Genomic DNA, 19120 nt, shown 5'->3' with positions numbered 1-19120 from the left:
ATTTAATAGTGCTCTTCTTTACCTTCAAAATTGCTATGTTTAGGTAAGAAGCACCCTATTCACAAGTGGTCTGCCAAATAAATATGTGTTTTAATTTGATTAAATCATTTCTACTAAGTTATTGCATATTTCTTCCTGCCTCCTCTTCTACCTCCTTTACAGGAAAAATTAAAGGCATGTTTTCAGGGGAAGAATTTGGCCCTTTGACTCGGCTTATCCTGGTGAATGCTATTTATTTCAAGGGGGATTGGAAACAAAAATTCAGAAAAGAGGGCACAGAGCTGATGAATTTCACTAAGAAAGATGGTGCAAAAGTCAAAATTCCAATGATGAAGGCTCTTTTGAGAACAAAATATGGTAATACTAGAGGCCTGGTGCACGAAATTCATGCATGTTGCGGTGGGGTGGGGTGGGGGGGAGGGGGCGGCGGTCCCTCAGTCTGGCCTGCACCCTCTCCAATCCGGGATTCCTCTCGCAATCCAGAACAAATGGCTCCTAACTGCTCACCTGCCTGCCTGCCTAATGTCCCTAACTGCTCTCCCCTCCTGGCCTGATCCCCCTAACTGCCTATCTGCTCTCCCCTCCTGGCCTGATCCCCCTCACTGCCTATCTGTTCTCCCTTCCTCTCCACATGCAGACATGCTGAGACCCCCGGCGCACCTGTGCTGAGAGCTCTCCGCCACGGCCCTGCCCCCATCCTGATTGGTCATTACGTGACGGCGTCCCAGACAATTTGCATATTCCTTTATTATTAGTATAGATGGGGAATCACACTCTAAAGCATGACTTTGGGAATTGCCAAGTATATTTCATATTTTACTTTCTCTATTGCAGGTTATTTTTCGGAATCCTCCATGAAGTACCAGGTTTTGGAATTACCTTATAAAGATGATGAGTTCAGTTTAATCATTATACTTCCTGCAGAAGAGGTGAACATAGAAGACATAGAAAAACGAATTACTGCCGATCTAATCTTGAAATGGTTCTCTGAGATGCAAGAAGAGGAAGTGGAAATAAGCCTCCCTAGGTTGGTAATATTTTATTATTCTGGTTGTTATATTTTCACTTATGGAGGAATTTGAATTCAGTCAGACAGCTCAGCGATAATAAATGCTTGGAAAGACTATAGACAGAAGTGAAAAGGAAGATGCAAGTGGAAGTATTACTCCATGTTATGGATACAAAGGTAGGTCTGCACATTGCCAGTATTGCTTTGCCATGAGCAGGACGGTGTTTAAGTGCCCCAATATTCTCTCAAAGGGATGAAGAAATATAACTCTTCAAGCTAGAATGCTAGGATTAAAAGAAATTATTATTCTTTTATTATATAAAGTTATTTTTTCTTATTTTTTCATGATTAGAATTTAAAATATTTATCTTCTACTAGAGGCCTGGTGCATGAAATTCGTGCACAGAGGGGGGTTGTCCCTCAGCCCAGCCTGTACCCTCTCCAATATGGGACTCCTCGAGGGATGCCCGACTGCCCATTTAGGCCCGATCCCGGTGGGCAGTCGGATCCCTAAACGGGCAGTCGGACATCCCTCTCACAATCCAGGACTGCTGGCTCCCAACTACTTGCCTGCCTGCCTTCCTGATTGCCCCTAACCACTTCTGCCTGCCAGCCTGATCACCCCCTAACCACTCTGCTGCCAGCCTGTTTGCCCCCAACTTCCCTCCTCTGTCGGCCTGGTCACCCCTAACTGCCCTCTCCTGCAGGGTTGATCACCTCTAACTGCCCTCCCTTGCAGGCTTGGTCCCTCTCAACTGCCCTCCCTTGCAGGCCGGGTGCCTCCCAACTGCCCTCTTCTGCTGGCCATCTTGTGGTGGCCATCTTGTGTCCACATGGGGGCAGGATCTCTGACCACATGGGGGCAGCTATATTGTGTGTTGCAGTGATGATCAATCTGCATAGTACTCTTTTATTAGATAGGATAGAGGCCTGGTACAGGGGTGGGGGCCAGCTGGTTTGCCCTGAAGGGCGTCCCAGATCAGGTAGGGGTTCCCTTGGGGCGTAGGGCGGCCTGAGCGAGGGGCCTGTGGTGGTTTGCAGGCCGGCCACGCCCCCTGGGAACCCAAGCAGAGGCCCTGGTATCTGGAATTTATTTTCCTTCTACAATTGAAACTTTGTAGCCTGGAGCGGAGCCAAGCCTGGGGCTCCCTCCGAGGCCGGCAGCCATTTGTGTTGGGGTTTTAATTGAAACTTTGTTGCCTTAAGTGGGTGGGCCTGACCAGGGTGTGCGGAAAGCTTTGTTTCCCCTGTTGCCGGCGGCAACCCTGGCCTGCTCTCTCAAGCTCCATTCTGCCGCCATTTGTTTGAATTTGTTTACCTTCTATAATTGAAACTTTGTAGCTTGAGTGGAGGCTTAGGCCTGGCAAGGGCAGGCAGAAAGCTTGGCTTCCTCTGTTACCTAGGAAACCTTGCTCTCTGTGGCTGTAGCTATCTTGGTTTGCGTTAATTTGCATGCTCGCTCTGATTGGATGGTGGGCGTGGCTTGTGGGTGTGTCGGAGGTATGGTCAATTTGCATATTTGTCTATTATTAGATAGGATTACGTTTAAGAAAAATAAAACACCTAAACACTTAGGATATCATATAATTAAAAGATATGCTAAATCATTTTTGACAGGTAATGCTCTAACAGTCATTGAGTTATACATAGACTCCTAGATCAGTTTTAGATAATCAATACAAAATGGGAATTGCAAAGGCATGCTCAGTAAGCAATAATCCTATATAATAAAAGCATAGTATACAAATTGTCTCCTCGACTAGGAGTTTGTCTGGGAGTTCAACCAGGGGGAGGGGCCAGCCGGGGGAAGGGAGGGAGGCCCTGGCAGTGGTAGGTGGCCAGGGGAAGGGAGGGAGTACCCGGCTGGCAGCTAGCAGCTGCTAGGGACCCTACAGTGCACAAATTTTATGCACTGGGCCTCTAGTGTCTTAATATTATACTTCTAGGAGACAGGAGAGATTTGAGAGAGAAGATGTGTCCAAATAAATTAATTTATACTCTATCTGAATTTTTAAAGAAACAGGTGTCTAATAGATTATATCCTGTCCTTTTATTTCTAACTAGGGGCCCAGTGCACGAATTCGTGCACTGTGAAAGGAACTGTGGGCCACAAGGCTGCGGTGGGCACAGGGGCAGGTCTTGGCCCATCCCTTCCGCCCCCACTCAGCTCCTCTCACTTTGGCCCTGGGTCCCCTATCTACTGCCGCTGCAGATGGCGCGGAGCAATTGGGGCTGGCGCCGTCAGTGGGTACAAGGAGCGGCTGCTGCCCCAATCGCCCCGCAGGAGCAGGGGGAGGTTGAGAAGCCCTCAGGGGTGGTCAGGGCTGGCAGCTGCTGCTTGTACCCGCTGACAGTGCTGAGCAATTGGGACTGGAGCCAGCCGCTAGCAGTGGGTGCGAGTGGCAGTTCTGGCACTGGCAGTGGGTGCAAGAGGCGGTTGCCTGCCCCGATCACTCCTCAAAAGCAGGGGAAGGTGGAGGAGCCCTCAGGGGCGATTGGGGCCAGCATCTGCTGCTTGCACCTGCTGACACTGCCGAGCATTTGGGGCCAGTGCTGGGTGCTGGCAGTGGTGCAAGTGGCGGCTCCAGCACTGGCAGCGGGTGTGAGCGGGGCCAGCGCCGGCAGCAGGTGTGAGCTCCAGGTGGAATGGTGGCATGTTGGAGCAAAGGATGTTCAGTAACCAGCAGAGGCTTGCCCCGATGATAGCGACCAGCACCCTACCTTGGTCTGGCACCCCTGCTCACCTGCTCCACCATCCCGTTGTGGCCGATGCTCACCATGTTCTGCACTCTGCCGCCTGAAGCCAATGCCCACCATCCCACCATATTCTGCACGCACCCCCTGGTGGTCAGTGAACTTCATAGTGACCGGTTGTTCGGTTATTCAGTTGTTCTGTTGTTCTGCCGTTCGGTCTATTTGCATATTAGGGTTTTATATATATATAGATTTTTTTCTTCAAACTCATTAAGGCGTGTGTGGTCTGTGTGACTTCCTTCCTGCCCTTGGCCTCTTAAACCTCATGGCTTTTCTCTTCTTTTCCACTTAATCAAGATCCACCCAGTTATTTTAACCATTCTCTCACCAACCATTTTTAGTGTTTTTGTTCTCAGGTTTTTGTTGCTCTCTAATTCTCTCCCCAACCACTCTCAATCCTGAATCCACTAAAAAACCACTCCTGCTGCTCAGCTACTGATTTTATTTAGCAAAACCCAGAAAGCAATCACTTCTGGCCTCACCAAGGCTGGAACTTGGTACTCCACATTTATAAGTCTTTTCTTTTCTAACACCCACACCACACCAAAATTTTACCTCTATTCTCCATGCACTACTTTATGTGATTTCTCTGACAAGCAACATATGTCTCAGTTTCCTGTTTTTTTAAAGAAAACAGATCATCATACAAACTCACCTCTCTACCCTTTACCTCAAAATGTGTATGTCTTTGCTAATCATATCTTCTTCTATCTTTTATAATGTCCTGGAGAAAGCCATAGCCTATTTTCTCATCTTAACTCTGGGCTCTTGATCCAAATATTATTAACCATTCCACTTTTCTTGAAAATCTTTTTTTTTAACCCCTGTGGCACTATTCTATTTATTTTTCTCTCTCTGTAAAATTTTCCTACTCCCTAACTTATCCCTTGTTCTTTCTGCTCGCAAAGAATGTTTATCTGAGTTTTATTTTTAATGTTTTTTTCTTCTTACTCTCTTTTTTATTTGTCCTTTATTATCATGTCTCCAACCTCTCTTCCAATTCCCTATACAGGCTCAGTAAATACTTTTGAGTAGACTGACAATTTTATATTTTATTACTCAGTGCTGTGGTTCTTTTATATCTGAATGGATGCATTATGGTTTCAAACTAATGAAGATTTAAGTAAAACTGAAACAATTTAATCAGATATGTTGGCTTGAGCTCTTGTAACACATTACCACAAACGAGATGGCTTAAAACAACAGAAATTTATTCTCTCACAGTTCTGGAGATTAGAGGGCCAACATCAAGGACCATGCTCTCTCTGAAACTCTGTACAATCCTTCCTTGCTTCTCAGCTTCTGGTGATGATCCATTATCTTTGCTGTTGTTCTGCTTACAAATGCCTATCATCACGTGGTCATCCCTCTTCTTGTGGCATTATCCTTTCTTATAAAGACTCCAGTCATAATAGATTAAGGGGCGTCTCTATTCCAGTCTGATATCAACCTAACTAATTGCATCTGCAATGGCCCTATTTCCAAATGAGGTCACATTATAAGGTGCTGGGGATTAGAGATTCAACATATAGAGAGGGGACACAGTTCCACCCATAACATCAATTACTAGTATAATAAATTCTGTTATTCTAAGTCAAAATAAAGCCTCTTTGGTAGCAAAATTTAGTAAATGCTAAAGAGAGAAAAGTTAATCTATAAATACTTGTATATAAACAATAGTAGGAAGGAGCATGTGAGTGACTAGTTACTGTTTAAGAAATACTTTCACTTTTTGATGTATACTAGTTAAGAATCAAGAGCAACAAGATAGAGTATAGTCTAAAAAAATACTAGGGTATTTTCTAGTGTTTATTATGAATAACATACCAGATATCTAATTTTGGACATTATTCTGCAATTGGATAGCAGCTAAAATAATCATCTTTCTTTGTCTAAATGTAATATGGGATCCTATAAACATTAATAGTCAAATTTCCTCAGGTTGAAGAGTCTAACATACATTTGAGTTATGTTGGATTCTTCTCTGTATGTGTTTTTATGATTATGTGTATGGTCAAAAGTGATCATTTAATACATGTAAGTAAGGTAAATAAACAAGTAACTTTTATCTACATAGCAGTTTAACTTTGTAAAATATTTAGCATTTATATTTTAACTAGGGGCCCAGTGCACGAATTGGTGCACCTTGAAAGGAACTGTGGGCCGCGAGGCTGCAATGGGCCCTTCCTCCCCTCCACCTCCACTGCCTGGATCCTCCTTCAGCAGCCCCTGGTCCCCTGTCTGCTGGCAGCCCCACTCCCACCACCACCACCACTCCCATGCACTGACAGCGCTGGCCCTGCTCGCACCAGCTGATGGTGTGGAGCGATTGGGGCCAGTGCCATCAACCGGTGCGAGCAGTGGCTGCTGCCCCAATTGCCCCTCAGGAGCAGGGGGAGGTGGAGAAGCCCTCAAGGGCAATTGGGGCCGGCAGCCACCACTCACACACATTGATGATGCCGAGAAATGTGAATCAGCGCCAGGGGCCAGCAGCAGGTGCCAGCGCCGGGCAGGACCGTGGCATGTGGGAGCAAAGAATTGTCAGTAACCACCAGAGACTCACCCAGATGACAGCGACTGGTGCCCTGCCTTGGTTTGGCACCCCCACTCACTTGCTCCACCATCCCACCACTGCCAATGCCTGCCATGTTCCGCGATCGCCCCCCGGTAGTCAGCGCATGTCATAGCAACCGGTTGTTTGGTTATTCTGCTGTTACGTCTATTTGCATATTAGCCTTTTATTATATAGGATACTTAATGCTGTGATTCTATAGTCTGACTTGGTTATATCTTGTATTTCAGAGATAAGGAAACTTAGTCACTCAAAAAATAAATTGATTGACATTTGACTAAGTGTTAAAAGATGGGATTAGTTCCCATGCTTGTTGGCTCACAATCTTACAGTCTCATTATTCTTCTACTTGTTAGAAAATTTATCTCCTGTCCAGGAGCACAGATTAATTGGGACAGCACTCTAGGCAAGGAACTAGGACAGATGCAAAGTGATAGACATGTTGCCTATCAATAAGATGATAGATGGAGTCGTGAAGGATTTGCATGAGAAATTTACTAGCAATATGCAACAATGCACAGTAGATTCTAAAAGAAATGGTATAATCAATAAACACTAGGATGTTTATTAAAAAGGAGAGAGAAGAGGGGAGAAGAAGCACTAGAAACTGGAATTGTAAACAAAAGCTTCATGAAAGAGAAAGAACTTGAGCTGGGCTTTAGAAGAATCAAGATTGGTAAGTCCTATATGTAATGGGGAGTTACTGAAAATTTCCAAGTAGAATAATGGAGTATTAAGGCAGTGTTTTAGAGTAATAGTCTTTGTTCATGCTGAATAGCTTGTCTGAACTCTTTCCCAACTCTCTACTGCCCCTACCTCAATTTTTCTGGATCACTACTATGTGTCCTTAAAACAAAGTTTGAGTTTTTGAAAGCTTTTTTGATCTCTTCATGCGAGATCCCACAGCAACTTCCTTTCTCCCTGCTGGAAAAAGTTCTCCCTGTTCCTTGTGTTTATTTCTGCATAGCAGTTATATTAAAATTATTTGTCTTCCTCACTGGACTGTAAACTTTTTGAGGTCAGGAGCTATGAATATTTTCTTTCTGTGACCCCAGCACAGAGCATACATTTGAAAAATAGTAGCTGTTCAATGAACGCATGTTGCTTTAATCTGAATAGTAGTTATGTTCAGGATATGGTAAAGAGGTAGAGACTGAAGCCCAAAAGATCGGTAAAAAACCTACTGCAACGATTTGGGAACTGAGTAATGAATGTTTAAAGGAGGCAGCTTCACTGGGAATAGTAAGGAGCTGGTGGAGAGGAAAGACACTGGAGTGTGTGACTAACTAGATATGGGTAAGAATGTGTTGAGTTTCCAAGCTTGACTTAACTAGGAAAATGAGAGGACTGTGACTTCTTGTTCTTTTGTAGCAGTCTTTAACTGGGCACCATGGACTTCTGGAGAGCTCTGGAGTAGACTTTAGAGAGTCCTTAAAGACCTTGAAATTATTAGCAAGTACATGTATATACATTCATATGTATTTCCTTGGGAGAAGCTTCATAGTTGTCATTGAAGTTTTGACAGTCCAGTTATTTAAATTTGTTAAATACTATATTTAGTTCTTTCAAAATATAGTAATAACTAAATAACAGTAATACTATTTCTGAGAGGTATTTTTAAAAAACATTTACTGATGTGGCATCTCACAGTATCTTTTCTCAACTGTTGAAACCAGTTCATGGAAAATAGAACATTTTTATCCTTGGGTGCAGCTTTTGAAACCTTCTAACTATATAAATTTAATTACCTTACCTAATCTCTTTTATTATTAAAAGGGATAATGATAATATATGCTTTTTAAGGTTGATGTTAGGATTATCTATAATAATAAAAGCATAATATGCTAATTAGACCAGACAGCCAAACATCCTTCCAGACGTCCTTTGTAGGAACTTCTGGATGAAGCCAGGGCTGCGACTTCATGAATTGGACCTCTAGTATAACTGTAAAGAATGTTAGTACTCATTATTAACTCTTATTGTTTTTATTGTTATTCTCACTCAATTTTAACATTTATAGAGCATCTATTGTAGTGTCAACACTGTTTAAAATGCTTCTCCTTTTTACCATGTCTCATTCATTCCCCACAATAAATTGGCTAAAGATCTATTTTGATATTCAGGTTATAGATAAGGTACACCTATGGGTACATAGCTAACAAATCGCAGAGCCAAACTTGGAAGAGTCAGAAAACAAGTGTGATGCGAGGCAACCATGAAGGAGAGTACAGAACAGAACAAATGATACTGGTAGAATGAACAAGATAAAAGATGTGGAGCAGCAGTGCAAGAAGACTTTTGAAAAGAGAGAATTCTTACCATAAGATATGAAGTATCATATTATTGCTGAGCTATAAATCAGTCCCAGGCGTGGCCAGCTGTGGATCTGTAAGATGGTGAATGTGAATTGTATGTGGGTGAGAGAAAGTGAACTCAGGGAAAATGAGGCTGGATATGAGAATAGATATGTCATGACCAGCTGCAGTAGTGATTACAAAATGTTCATTTACTTTAACCTATTGGACATGGATGCAAATTGAAATTCCAAGTTTACATTAAACTTTGTCCAGATATGTTTTATATGTAATGGAAAGTATTTTTAATTCAACCCTGAGACTAATGGAGTATTTCATACACCCTACGCACACGCACACACACACACACACACACATGCACCCTTCAAGGTAATTGGTTAGAAAGGGACCAGAAACTACTATGTACTGACACAATAGTCCAGGTTCATCATTGTCAAGGATTGTGCTAAATTTTTATCCTTGGGTGCAGCTTTAACTTTTGGGTTGCTTGATTCTAAGACTGAACATTCGAAGGATGAATCAAGGAAACTGTATCAAAGCTGGGCTTCCAAATAGGGATAGGAATGGCAAGGGAGACCCAACCAAGACTTTTTTCATTAAACAAGAGTCCTGGGTATAAAGCGTTATATGAAAAGGAAGGCACAACACCAATCCACAGTAGAGCCTGTAGACACAAGTTAATCCATCTCAAAACAGAAATTCTCACGTGCTTTTTTCCTCTTTTCTGCAGCTTTTACCTGAGTAAGACTCCTTTAAGCACAATGATTGTCTTGTAAGCAAACAGATATTGTTATGTATGCTAAAACATTCATTTCATAATTATTTAGTTTTTGATTGTCTGTCTAGTCTTTTGCCATTCTTTTACTTTAGCTATATTCTTTTGACAAGTTTAGAGGAAGATCAAGGAAAAGGGAAAATGAAACCACATGCACAATTGACTACATATATATAAGTTATGATTTTGAATTATATATGTTTTTAGAAGGTAATGGGAATTCTCACATTAGCTTTGACTTGGAATGGACCTGAGTTTGATCTACCTCTGTCTCCTATCTTGACCTTGAACCTGAAAATCAATCTTCTCAAACCTTCACTTTTTCTCTTTGTTAATAGGAATAATAATGGGAATAATAATGCTAACTTCCTGGGGTTTATGTGAAGATTAAAAACTATAAACTATGTTAATAGAAGTGCTACTATACATATGGCTATTCATGGCTCTAATAATTATGGATAATTAGAAATTGGTTGTAGATTAAATGGTTAAGTGGGTTTCTATTGCTGTAGGTTTCATTGGACTTTATTATGAGCAGGACGGTTATTTAAATGACTCTGGTGATAATTAGGCATTATTGGAACTTGTAATATGTCTTGCAGTACTCGTGTTATTATGCAAAAAAAAACAGTCAATTTATAGGTGGAACATTTATTCTCTGCCTTTTAGAAACCCATACTCCATTCAGTTTAAAAATAGAGTGTGATAATGAAGCAAAACAAAACAACAAACCCTCAAAACCATTATCCTGCATATTATCTTTCTTAGTAGGAAGTTCAGAGAAAGAAGTTGAAAGCAGTTGGTATAAAAGAAGTTATTTTCATTGTCATTAGTTCTGAATGTGCTTGTTGTGCCCATTGACAGTTAGCTAGGGTTTTGTCTGAGTTAACATCTTCCAAAAATGCACAATATTTTACCAAAAGTAATTTAGGGCTAGTACATTTCTGCCACAGCATATTCATTGTTTTGAAAATTTATAATTAGGAAGCTTGTTTGTTCAGTATTTGGTAATTAAAACAATGATCTAGTTAGACTGATTGCCCAAGTCAATTTCTAGCCCCAGATGTGGGCCTACCTGTTAGCTAAGCAAGAATCTTGTGCTTGAGCAGTTGTGTCTGTATCCAAATCTGAGAACATGGGCAAATGCTCATCAGGGCACAGAGAGAGCAACATGGGCAGGAGTTGTCTGCGAATTTGGTTGATGTAGGAATATACATAGCTCCCTGTTTGAGGACTTTACACTTTTTTCTTTCATAAATTTTCCAACCTGGTTTTCAAATGCAAATTGATCCTTTGAGCATCTATAATGTCAGTGAGTATTGGTTGTTATTATTATTATTACTAGTGGTCCGGTGGAAAGATTTGTGCACATTGAAAGGAAAATAATTAGAAAAAATATTTTAATATTGCTATTTTCCCTTTCTCCCTCAGCGCCTGGGAGCCAGGTGGTAGCCCTGTTCCCCGCCACCACTGCTGGTTGCCCTCTGCAGGGTGATCCAGCCCCCACCTGGCTCCTGCTCACACCCACCTTGGCCTGGTGCCGCCCGCTCACCTGCTCCACCATCCCGCCACGGTCCCTCTCTCGTCCGGGCCCATGGAGGTTGGCAGCACCGTCATGTTCTGTGCTGCCCCCTGGTGGCCAGCACACATCATAGTGAGCAGTCAGACTCATGGTCGAACTCCCAGTCGAGGGGACAATTTGCATATTAGGCTTTTATTATATAGGATTATTATTATTAAAATGCCAACAGAGGTTCAGTGATTGCTGTTGACTTGGAAGCATGGCTCTGTGCTTAAGAGAGTCTTTGAGATTCTCTGTGTCAGGTCCCTCTTCACATCAGCTGGGAGAGGTGAGCTGAATCTAGAGTCCTCCCTTATGGCCCTGCTTCGGAAGCGAGGCAGGAAAGTTAGAACAGGGAACAAAAGTCTCAAGCTCCAGCCTCCCCCCCTTCTCCATCTAATCTGGAACATCACAGACAGGACCTTCACAGACCACCTGTTTCCCTGCTTCCTTCTCCCCAATTTCCTGTAATTGGGGGGACCAAGAAGAAATTGCTGGAGAGGAGAGACAAGTATGATCCCCGCTGGCAACCAGCTGCAGAAGCAGAGGACCACCCTGGCCCACGTTTAATAAAGACCTTCCGCCCAGACCCATTGGCTCTCTTCATTCTCCGAGGTCGCCCACTCTCCCCTCTCAAGTGTGATCTGTCACTTTAAGAAACTTCCTGTGCTTTGCTGACTCTTTCTGTCATGCTGGTCAATGCCTTCTCATTCCCTGAGAAGAACTGAATGGGTTGAGGCCTCTCTTGGCCTCTCAGGGTGCCGCCAGGAATCAGAAGTAGTGGACATTTTTGCTTTTCTCCTATAATGTTTATCTTTTATTTCATTTGGAAGATATTTTGTTCCCTTTCAATGTTTTACCCCACACACTGGGCTTATTGAAAAGATATTAGGTGAGTTTACAATGGAAGGAAGTCACCTCAATTATGACAATGGATGGGGAGGAGGATAATAGGTGATTAAGGCCTCTCTGCACCGCAGTAGCCAACAGTTTCCTCCAAGGATTGTTGGCTCCTGTCCTCCCCTCATCACATCGTGGACATCTGCCAAGAAGAGTCTTGGATGGTGTGAAAAACACCTGAGTGTCGATGTGTAGAGGGGAACCTTTAAACATCTAGGGAATGAGCCAAGCAACTGGAAACTTAAAACACTCACCCTGTTTAGTTGGGTAATTGTTACTCAAAAAGTAGAGTGTTCTCTTCCCACTTCCCACCAACCACTTATCTGGAAAACAAGTTATTAGTAACCCAGAATGGCTGAGTGGAGCGGGGGAAATATGGTGTGTGGAAATGTGAGGAAATGTAACTGGGATAATGAAAACAAAACAAAAGACTTCACAATATAATTTCTTCTAAGTCGTCCACTTTATAGATTAAAAAAAGTGAGAGTAGCAAATGCAGACAGTGTTTCTTTTCTTTCTTTTTTTTTTTTAACAGATTTAAAGTGGAACAAAAATTGGACTTAAAAGAAGCTTTATATTCTTTGAACATAACAGAAATATTTAGTGGTGGCTGTGACCTTTCTGGAATAACAGGTAATATGATAAATAATTTGACAGCATGTTAATATGTTTTCTTAGTAACGATGTTAACTGACTGATTTTAATACAAAAGGGTGCTGGGTCCCAGGAAATAAACACATACACAATGAATAAATGTCATCATCGTGTTGAGTTGTCTGTAAACACTCTATTTTGCATTTAAGTACTTTTCCTTAATGAAAGCCAGAAAGCATTTTAGAATGTTAGATAAGCCTTCCAACCATGCTTGTAATGAAACTACGTAGGTAAAGTATTATATGGGCTTTTATTTCGGCCCTATTTGGATTTTCTTATTTGAACAATGGGAATTACAACTTTGAGTCTCTCATCTGAGCAGAGCTAATAAAAATCTTATAACCCAATTTGCAAATGTTAATTCGGTAATATCAGAGCCCACGAAACAGGCATTCACAACATGCTGGATGATGAACACAATCTAGAAATTGTAATGCTACAGCTTGTACATTTAGCTTGGGACTGACAACAAAACTGGGGAGATGGAGTTCTTATGCTAACTTGCACCTGGGAAATTGTGCAAGGTTAAGATGTTCAATTGCACAACAAAACCCAAGACAGTCTTTTAATTTTTTTCATCCTAACAATACCATTAGTTCACACACACACACACACACACACACACACACACACACACACACAAAGGATGAGGAGGACCAATTAGTCCCAAGTTACTTACGCTCTTTGAAATTCAGTCTTCTATTTTATAAAGAGTCCTGATAATATAAGCCTATCTATCTGATGGGCTTTTGTATCATGGCATGGAAATTTTGTGTACCCTATATAATAAAAGCCTAATATGCAAATTGACCAAACGGAGGAATGGCCAGTGGAACGACCAGTTGCTATGATGCACACTGACCACCAGGGGGCAGATGCTCAACACAGGAGCTGCTCCCAGCCCGCAGGCCCCAGGCCAGCCAAGGCGGTGCCAGTGGGGCCCCCCAATCACCCCACCAGTCGCCCCACAGATCGGCCCTAATAGCCGGCCAGGCCTAGGACCTTACCCATGCACGAATTTCATGCACCGGGCCTCTAGTTCCTATATAAATCTCTGGGCTTTAAGAAGTACTCATTAATTACGTTGGTAAATAAACAGAATGAGCTTTCCTGGAGCAGGGGTTGGGTGGGGTACACAGGCAACATAGAAGTTCACTGTCACCTTAACACATGATTTAGCTACTTGTTCTCACAGTGACAGAAAGATCTAACTTCTTTGACAATCTCATTGGCATCAGAAATGAGACAGTCAACATTAAATACTGCAACAGGATGCTATCTGAGTGTGCCTTGGAACACAGCCACTCATCAGCCTGAAATAAAACAAGCCATTTCCCCAGCACCTCTTCATCTTAAACTTTTTTCTTGCTTTCGGAAGCTTACTCGCTGTACCCCAGACATTTCAAACAGCTACTCACTCTGCAAATTCCCAGCAATTTGTGAATTCTACAAAATCTCTTTTTACTGGCAGATTTGTCAAGAAAATACCTCTAAAATGTTTCATAAAAGAATTTATGCAAGAGAACTCCTCGAACAGAGAATAAATGCCCAACATTTTCAGCTCTTTCTCTCCTAAGTTACCTATTTGATCTGTTTTAACTACGTTGGTTCTGTCTTATTGCCTGAAATAGACCAACCAGAGCCAAGGATGGCACTATTCCTGGTCATTAGGAAAAGAGTGATTTCCGTGCTATCCCTACCTTTCATTTGTGCAATAAGCAATCACTAAAGGCCACTGAGAACTGGCCCGGCAACCAGTGCTATGGGGTATTTACACAAAAGAGGCACTACCCTGTACTCACGGAGGCCACAAATTTTAGATGAAATGTTTTCAGAGATTTACTTTGGAAATTTTGAGGTGACGATTTGACTTCTAACTGTTACTACTTTTTTATGTCATCTTTAGGAATACAGAAGTTACTCCATAAATGCTAAATAAAAAATACAAGTGGGACAATGTCACAGTAATATTTATTTGCACATCTTCTAGCAAAGAAGGTTTTTTTAATTTTTTTAATTTGATACAGACATGTGGAATTTTTATAGAAAACTAAGGGATAGCATTATTGCAAAGATGTAGAAAACACTGAGTTTATGGAGTCCAGATTTCTTGTTCTGGCCTATTACCTCTTAGGTCCTGTTCTTTTCCCAAGACTAGGTCCTCTCTGTGGTAAGACGGAATACACAAAACCAAGCTGCTTAGTCTAAGAAGCAGAGAGTAACTTGGTCTTGTGACATTGTGAAAATGGGTGAAATTCTCTACTCCTCCCCCACCTACTTTATTTTTTCTGTTGTCTCATTTGTTTTTAAATTTTCTTTATTGATTAAGGTATTACATATGTGTCCTTATCCCCTCTTCCCCCCGCCCCCTCATGCCCTCACTCCCCTGTTGTCTTTGTCCATTGATTAGGCTTATATGCAGGCGTACAAGTCCTTTGGTTGATCTCTCCCCCTTACCCCCACCCTCCCCTACCTTCCCTCTGAGGGTTGACGGTCTGATCGATGCTTCTCTGTCTCTGGATCTATTTTTGGTCATCAGTTTGGGCTTTGTTGTTGGTATGGGCCCCTAGGTCCTCTGCTCTGTGCTCTCTGTGTGAATCCTGTTGTATTCCAGGCAATCATGGAGAAAAAATGTGCCTTTTGCCCTAACTGGTTTGGCTCAGTGGATAGAGCATCGGCCTAGGGACTGAAGGGTCCCAGGTTCGATTCTGGTCAAAGGCATGTACCTTGGTTGTGGGCACAACCCCAGTAGGGAGTGTGCAGGAGGCAGCTGATCGATGTTTCTCTCTCATTGATGTTTCTAACTCTCTATACCTCTCCCTTCCTCTCTGTAAAAAATTTATATATATATATATATATATATATATATATATATATATATATATATATTTCTTTATTAGAGGCCCGGTGCACGACATTCATGCACTGAGGGGGTAGGGGGGTCCCTCAGTCTGGCCTGTGCCCTCTCGCAGTCTGGGACCCCTCAGGGGATGTCCGCCTGCAGGAGCAGGCCTAAGCTGGCAGGCAGACATCCCCCAAGGGGTCCTTAGTGCTGCCACAGAGGCGGGAAAGGCTCCCACCACTGCTGCTGCTCTTGCCAGCCATGAGCCTGGCTTCTGGTTGAGCGGCACACCCCCTGTGGGAGCGCACTGACCACCAGGGTCAGCTCCTGTGTTGAGCATCTGCCCCTGGTGGTCAGTCGATTTGCACATTAGCCTTTTATTATATAGGATATATATATAGTGCCTTTTTTTTCTGACCTTAAAGCACATTCTCCTGCTTTTCAGTTAATCTACACAATGAGGTGGATGCCCCCTTTCCTCCATCTTTAGACAGGGTGAGGAAAGACTGTTATTAGGTTATTAGGAAGGGACATTTTTACTGAAACCTAAATAACATGAGAGCTAATAGGGAAAGGTTTGGGAAGGTGTTCTAAGCAGAGGGAGAGCTAAGGTTAAGACATCAATCAGAACGTCAAACCTCAGGGAAGGTAGGGGACAGTGGGGGTAAAGGGGAGAGATCAACCAAAGGACTTATATGCATGCATATAAGCCTAATCAATGGACACAGACAACAGGGGGGTGGGGTCATGAATGGGAGGTGGAGGGTAATGGGGGGATAAGGACACATATGTAATACCTTAATCAATAAAGAAATAAAATTAGAAAAAGACTTTGTTGCTTCACTTTGTAGCACAGGAGGGTAGATGAGGATAAAAAGTAACCAGGGCCCAGATACAATCACCGTAAGTGATTCGGAGTTTATTTTTAGTGAAATGTAAATGTCCCTTTGAAGACTTCTATCTTGCCTGAGGCGATTTACTTTCCAGTAAGCTTGTAGAGCTAGTTCCCCGTTAAGGTATTTTTCTTCATGAACACTTTCCTATTTGGTGATTTTGGTGGAGGCCACCTGCATCATATCAACTCTCTCTCTCAGGGACACCAAGCTCCCTTTCTCCTTCCTTTTAAAGTTTCCAGGCCCATTTCCTCCTCTTGTCACCCTTGAATGTACAGACCACGTTCCAGTTGTCTCTCTGCTGAACGTTGTGGGAGCAGGATGGCGATGGCTTCTGAAACTCATGATTTCTCTCCTCCCTTCTCAAGGAGGCCATCCTCACTGTGCCAGAAACGCTTCACACACACACACACACACACACACACACACACACACACACACACATCAGTTCCACCGAGGAGAGAAGAGAGGCATCTCTCTCAGCTCGTATCCACACCAGAACAAAACGTTGTGTGACACCATCTTACACTGAAAAATTTGACAGGTTTTGAAGCATAGCTCTGAAGTGATATTATAACAGATTCCACAGAAGCGCTTTAAGACTTTCATAGTCTCCCCAGTGTAAAAGGAAAGTAAATTTTGTTTTAAACTTAGATCAAAACTGATACAGAATTTGAAAGACAAGTGGCTTTGAGGTTGAAAACACAGGGTGGGATTAATTCGAATCTGTAAAGCTTCTTTCATCTTGTCTATAGACCATGGCTAAAGAGAGCAAACCTGCTGTCCATTCAATATTTCACTTAATGGGATATCTGATTTGAGGAGTACACCCTTCTGTCTTTACCTTTTATATCTTGGCCACGCTCGGTCTCTCTGTATCTGTCTCTGTATCATTTCTGCCAAAGCTAAACCTCAACCACCTTTCTCTCTAGCAAATTAATTAACTTGGAAAGAGTTTTCTTATTTCCTTTTTCTTTGTTCACTTGAAAATGTAATTAACCTGGAACCCAATAAGCAATGGCTCTGAATTTTAACACTTAAATACGCTTTCATATTTCCCAACAGATTCATCTGAGCTGTATGTTTCCCAAGTCGTGCAACAAGTTTTCTTTGAGATAAATGAAGATGGCAGTGAAGCCGCAGCATCTACCGGTAGGACAATGAGCTTCACAACAAGCTGGGAGGAAAGATTGGAGGGGGGGGGGGGGGGCAATGAGCATTAGGGTATGGCATTTTTGCAGTACTTCGATCTCATTTTTCACTCCTGCTGTCTAGTACTCTATAGGACACAAAAAGAAATTGATTGTACAAGGTGTTTATGCATCTCTTCCATAGCTTAATGCAAATGGAAGAGATTTGATTCGGAGTTGAGGCCTATCTACTGATATGTGCTTATTTGCAAATTGGATTACCTATCAATTAGCAGATGGGATGTGCGGAGAAAACTTTAAGTTCAAATATAAAATCATTATTGTTCAGGAATGCTCACTCTTAAATAATGGTATTAATTTCATTCTTCCATCCCACCAAGTTAGTCTTTTGTCACTGACTCTTGTCATTATCTCCATGCAGTGGTTCTTGAACTTAGCTGCACAGCAGACTCACCTGGAAAGCTTTTAAAAATCCTGTGCCCAGTCCAAAATAATTGAATCTGTATGTCTGGTGATAAGATCCAGGCTCCAGCATTTTCTTAAGTTTCCCTGATTGTTTCCAATGTGCTTCCAGGTTTGAGAACTAGTGTCTGCAGTGGCTGGCAGCCTATATTTGCTACTGCAAGTGTAGTGCATAGACCAGCAGCATCAGCATCACTCAGGAACTAGTTGGACATGCAGAGCCTCAGGCCCACCCGGTTGGCGTGGCTCAGTGGTTGAGCATCGACCTATGAACCAGGAGGTCACAGTTTGATTCCCAGTCAGGGCACATGCCCAGGCTTGATCCCCGGTGGGGGGCATGATTCTCTCTCATCATTGATGTTTCTATCTCTCTTTATCTCTCCTTTTCTTTCTGAAACCAATACAATATATTAAAAAAAAAAAATGAACCTCAGGCCCAAGTTCAGACCTACCGAATCAGAAAAATGCAAGGTCTCCAGGTGATTTGTGTGCACATTACAGTTTGAGAACCACTCCTTTATGATATATTTCTTTGAACAAATGGAAGTTTGAATAGTAACTATGATATACAGCATATAAGAGATACTCAAAAATAATAGGGGAAAAACCTTAAATCCAATTAGAAATTTAGAAAGCAACTTTAACGAGTCCCTCATATGTCTATTTTAATTTTTTAGACTATTTGGGTTCTAACCAATATATAAAAGATACCTATTATTCAAACTGCCACATTGATAAATTTTTACAAGTTTTTATTTTTTTTTTATTTTTTTTATTTTTTTAATATATTTTATTTATTTTTTTACAGAGAGTAAGGGAGAGAGATAGAGAGTTAGAAACTTCGATGAGAGAGAAACATGGATCAGCTGCCTCCTGCACACCCCCTACTGGGGATGTGCCCGCAACCAAGGTACATGCCCTTGACCGGAATTGAACCTGGGACCTTTCAGTCCACAGGCCGATGCTCTATCCACTGAGCCAAACCGGTTTTGGCTTTACAAGTTTATATATATCCTATACTAGAGGCCTGGTGCACGAAAATGTGTGCACTGGAGGGGGGCCCTCAGCCCAGCCTGCACCCTCTCACAGTCTGGGAGTCCTCAGGCGATGTCCTACTGACGGCTTAGGCCTGCTCTCTGTGGGAAGAGGGCCTAAGCCGCAGTCTGGCCTACCTCTGTGGACAGATGATCAGGGGATGGCACTGCCCCCATCACCCTGCTGCTACGCTGCTG

General features: G+C 42.4%; 1 protein-coding gene across 1 annotated transcript in view; it reads left to right on the top strand.

Annotated features, from left to right (window-relative positions):
* Positions 1-19120, top strand: part of SERPINI2 (serpin family I member 2) — a 33746-nt gene that overhangs the window by 6895 nt on the left and 7731 nt on the right. The window contains exons 3-6 of the mRNA XM_008142260.3: positions 163-357; positions 835-1027; positions 12422-12519; positions 17341-17427. Of these exons, the coding sequence (XP_008140482.2) occupies positions 163-357; positions 835-1027; positions 12422-12519; positions 17341-17427 (573 nt within the window). The remainder of the gene's footprint in view (positions 1-162; positions 358-834; positions 1028-12421; positions 12520-17340; positions 17428-19120) is intronic.

Source organism: Eptesicus fuscus, chromosome 3, assembly GCF_027574615.1.
Source record: "Eptesicus fuscus isolate TK198812 chromosome 3, DD_ASM_mEF_20220401, whole genome shotgun sequence".
Classification (NCBI taxonomy): Eukaryota; Metazoa; Chordata; class Mammalia; order Chiroptera; family Vespertilionidae; genus Eptesicus; species Eptesicus fuscus.
The sequence above is the reverse complement of the archived record's forward strand: the minus strand, read 5'-3'. Positions and strand labels throughout refer to the sequence as shown.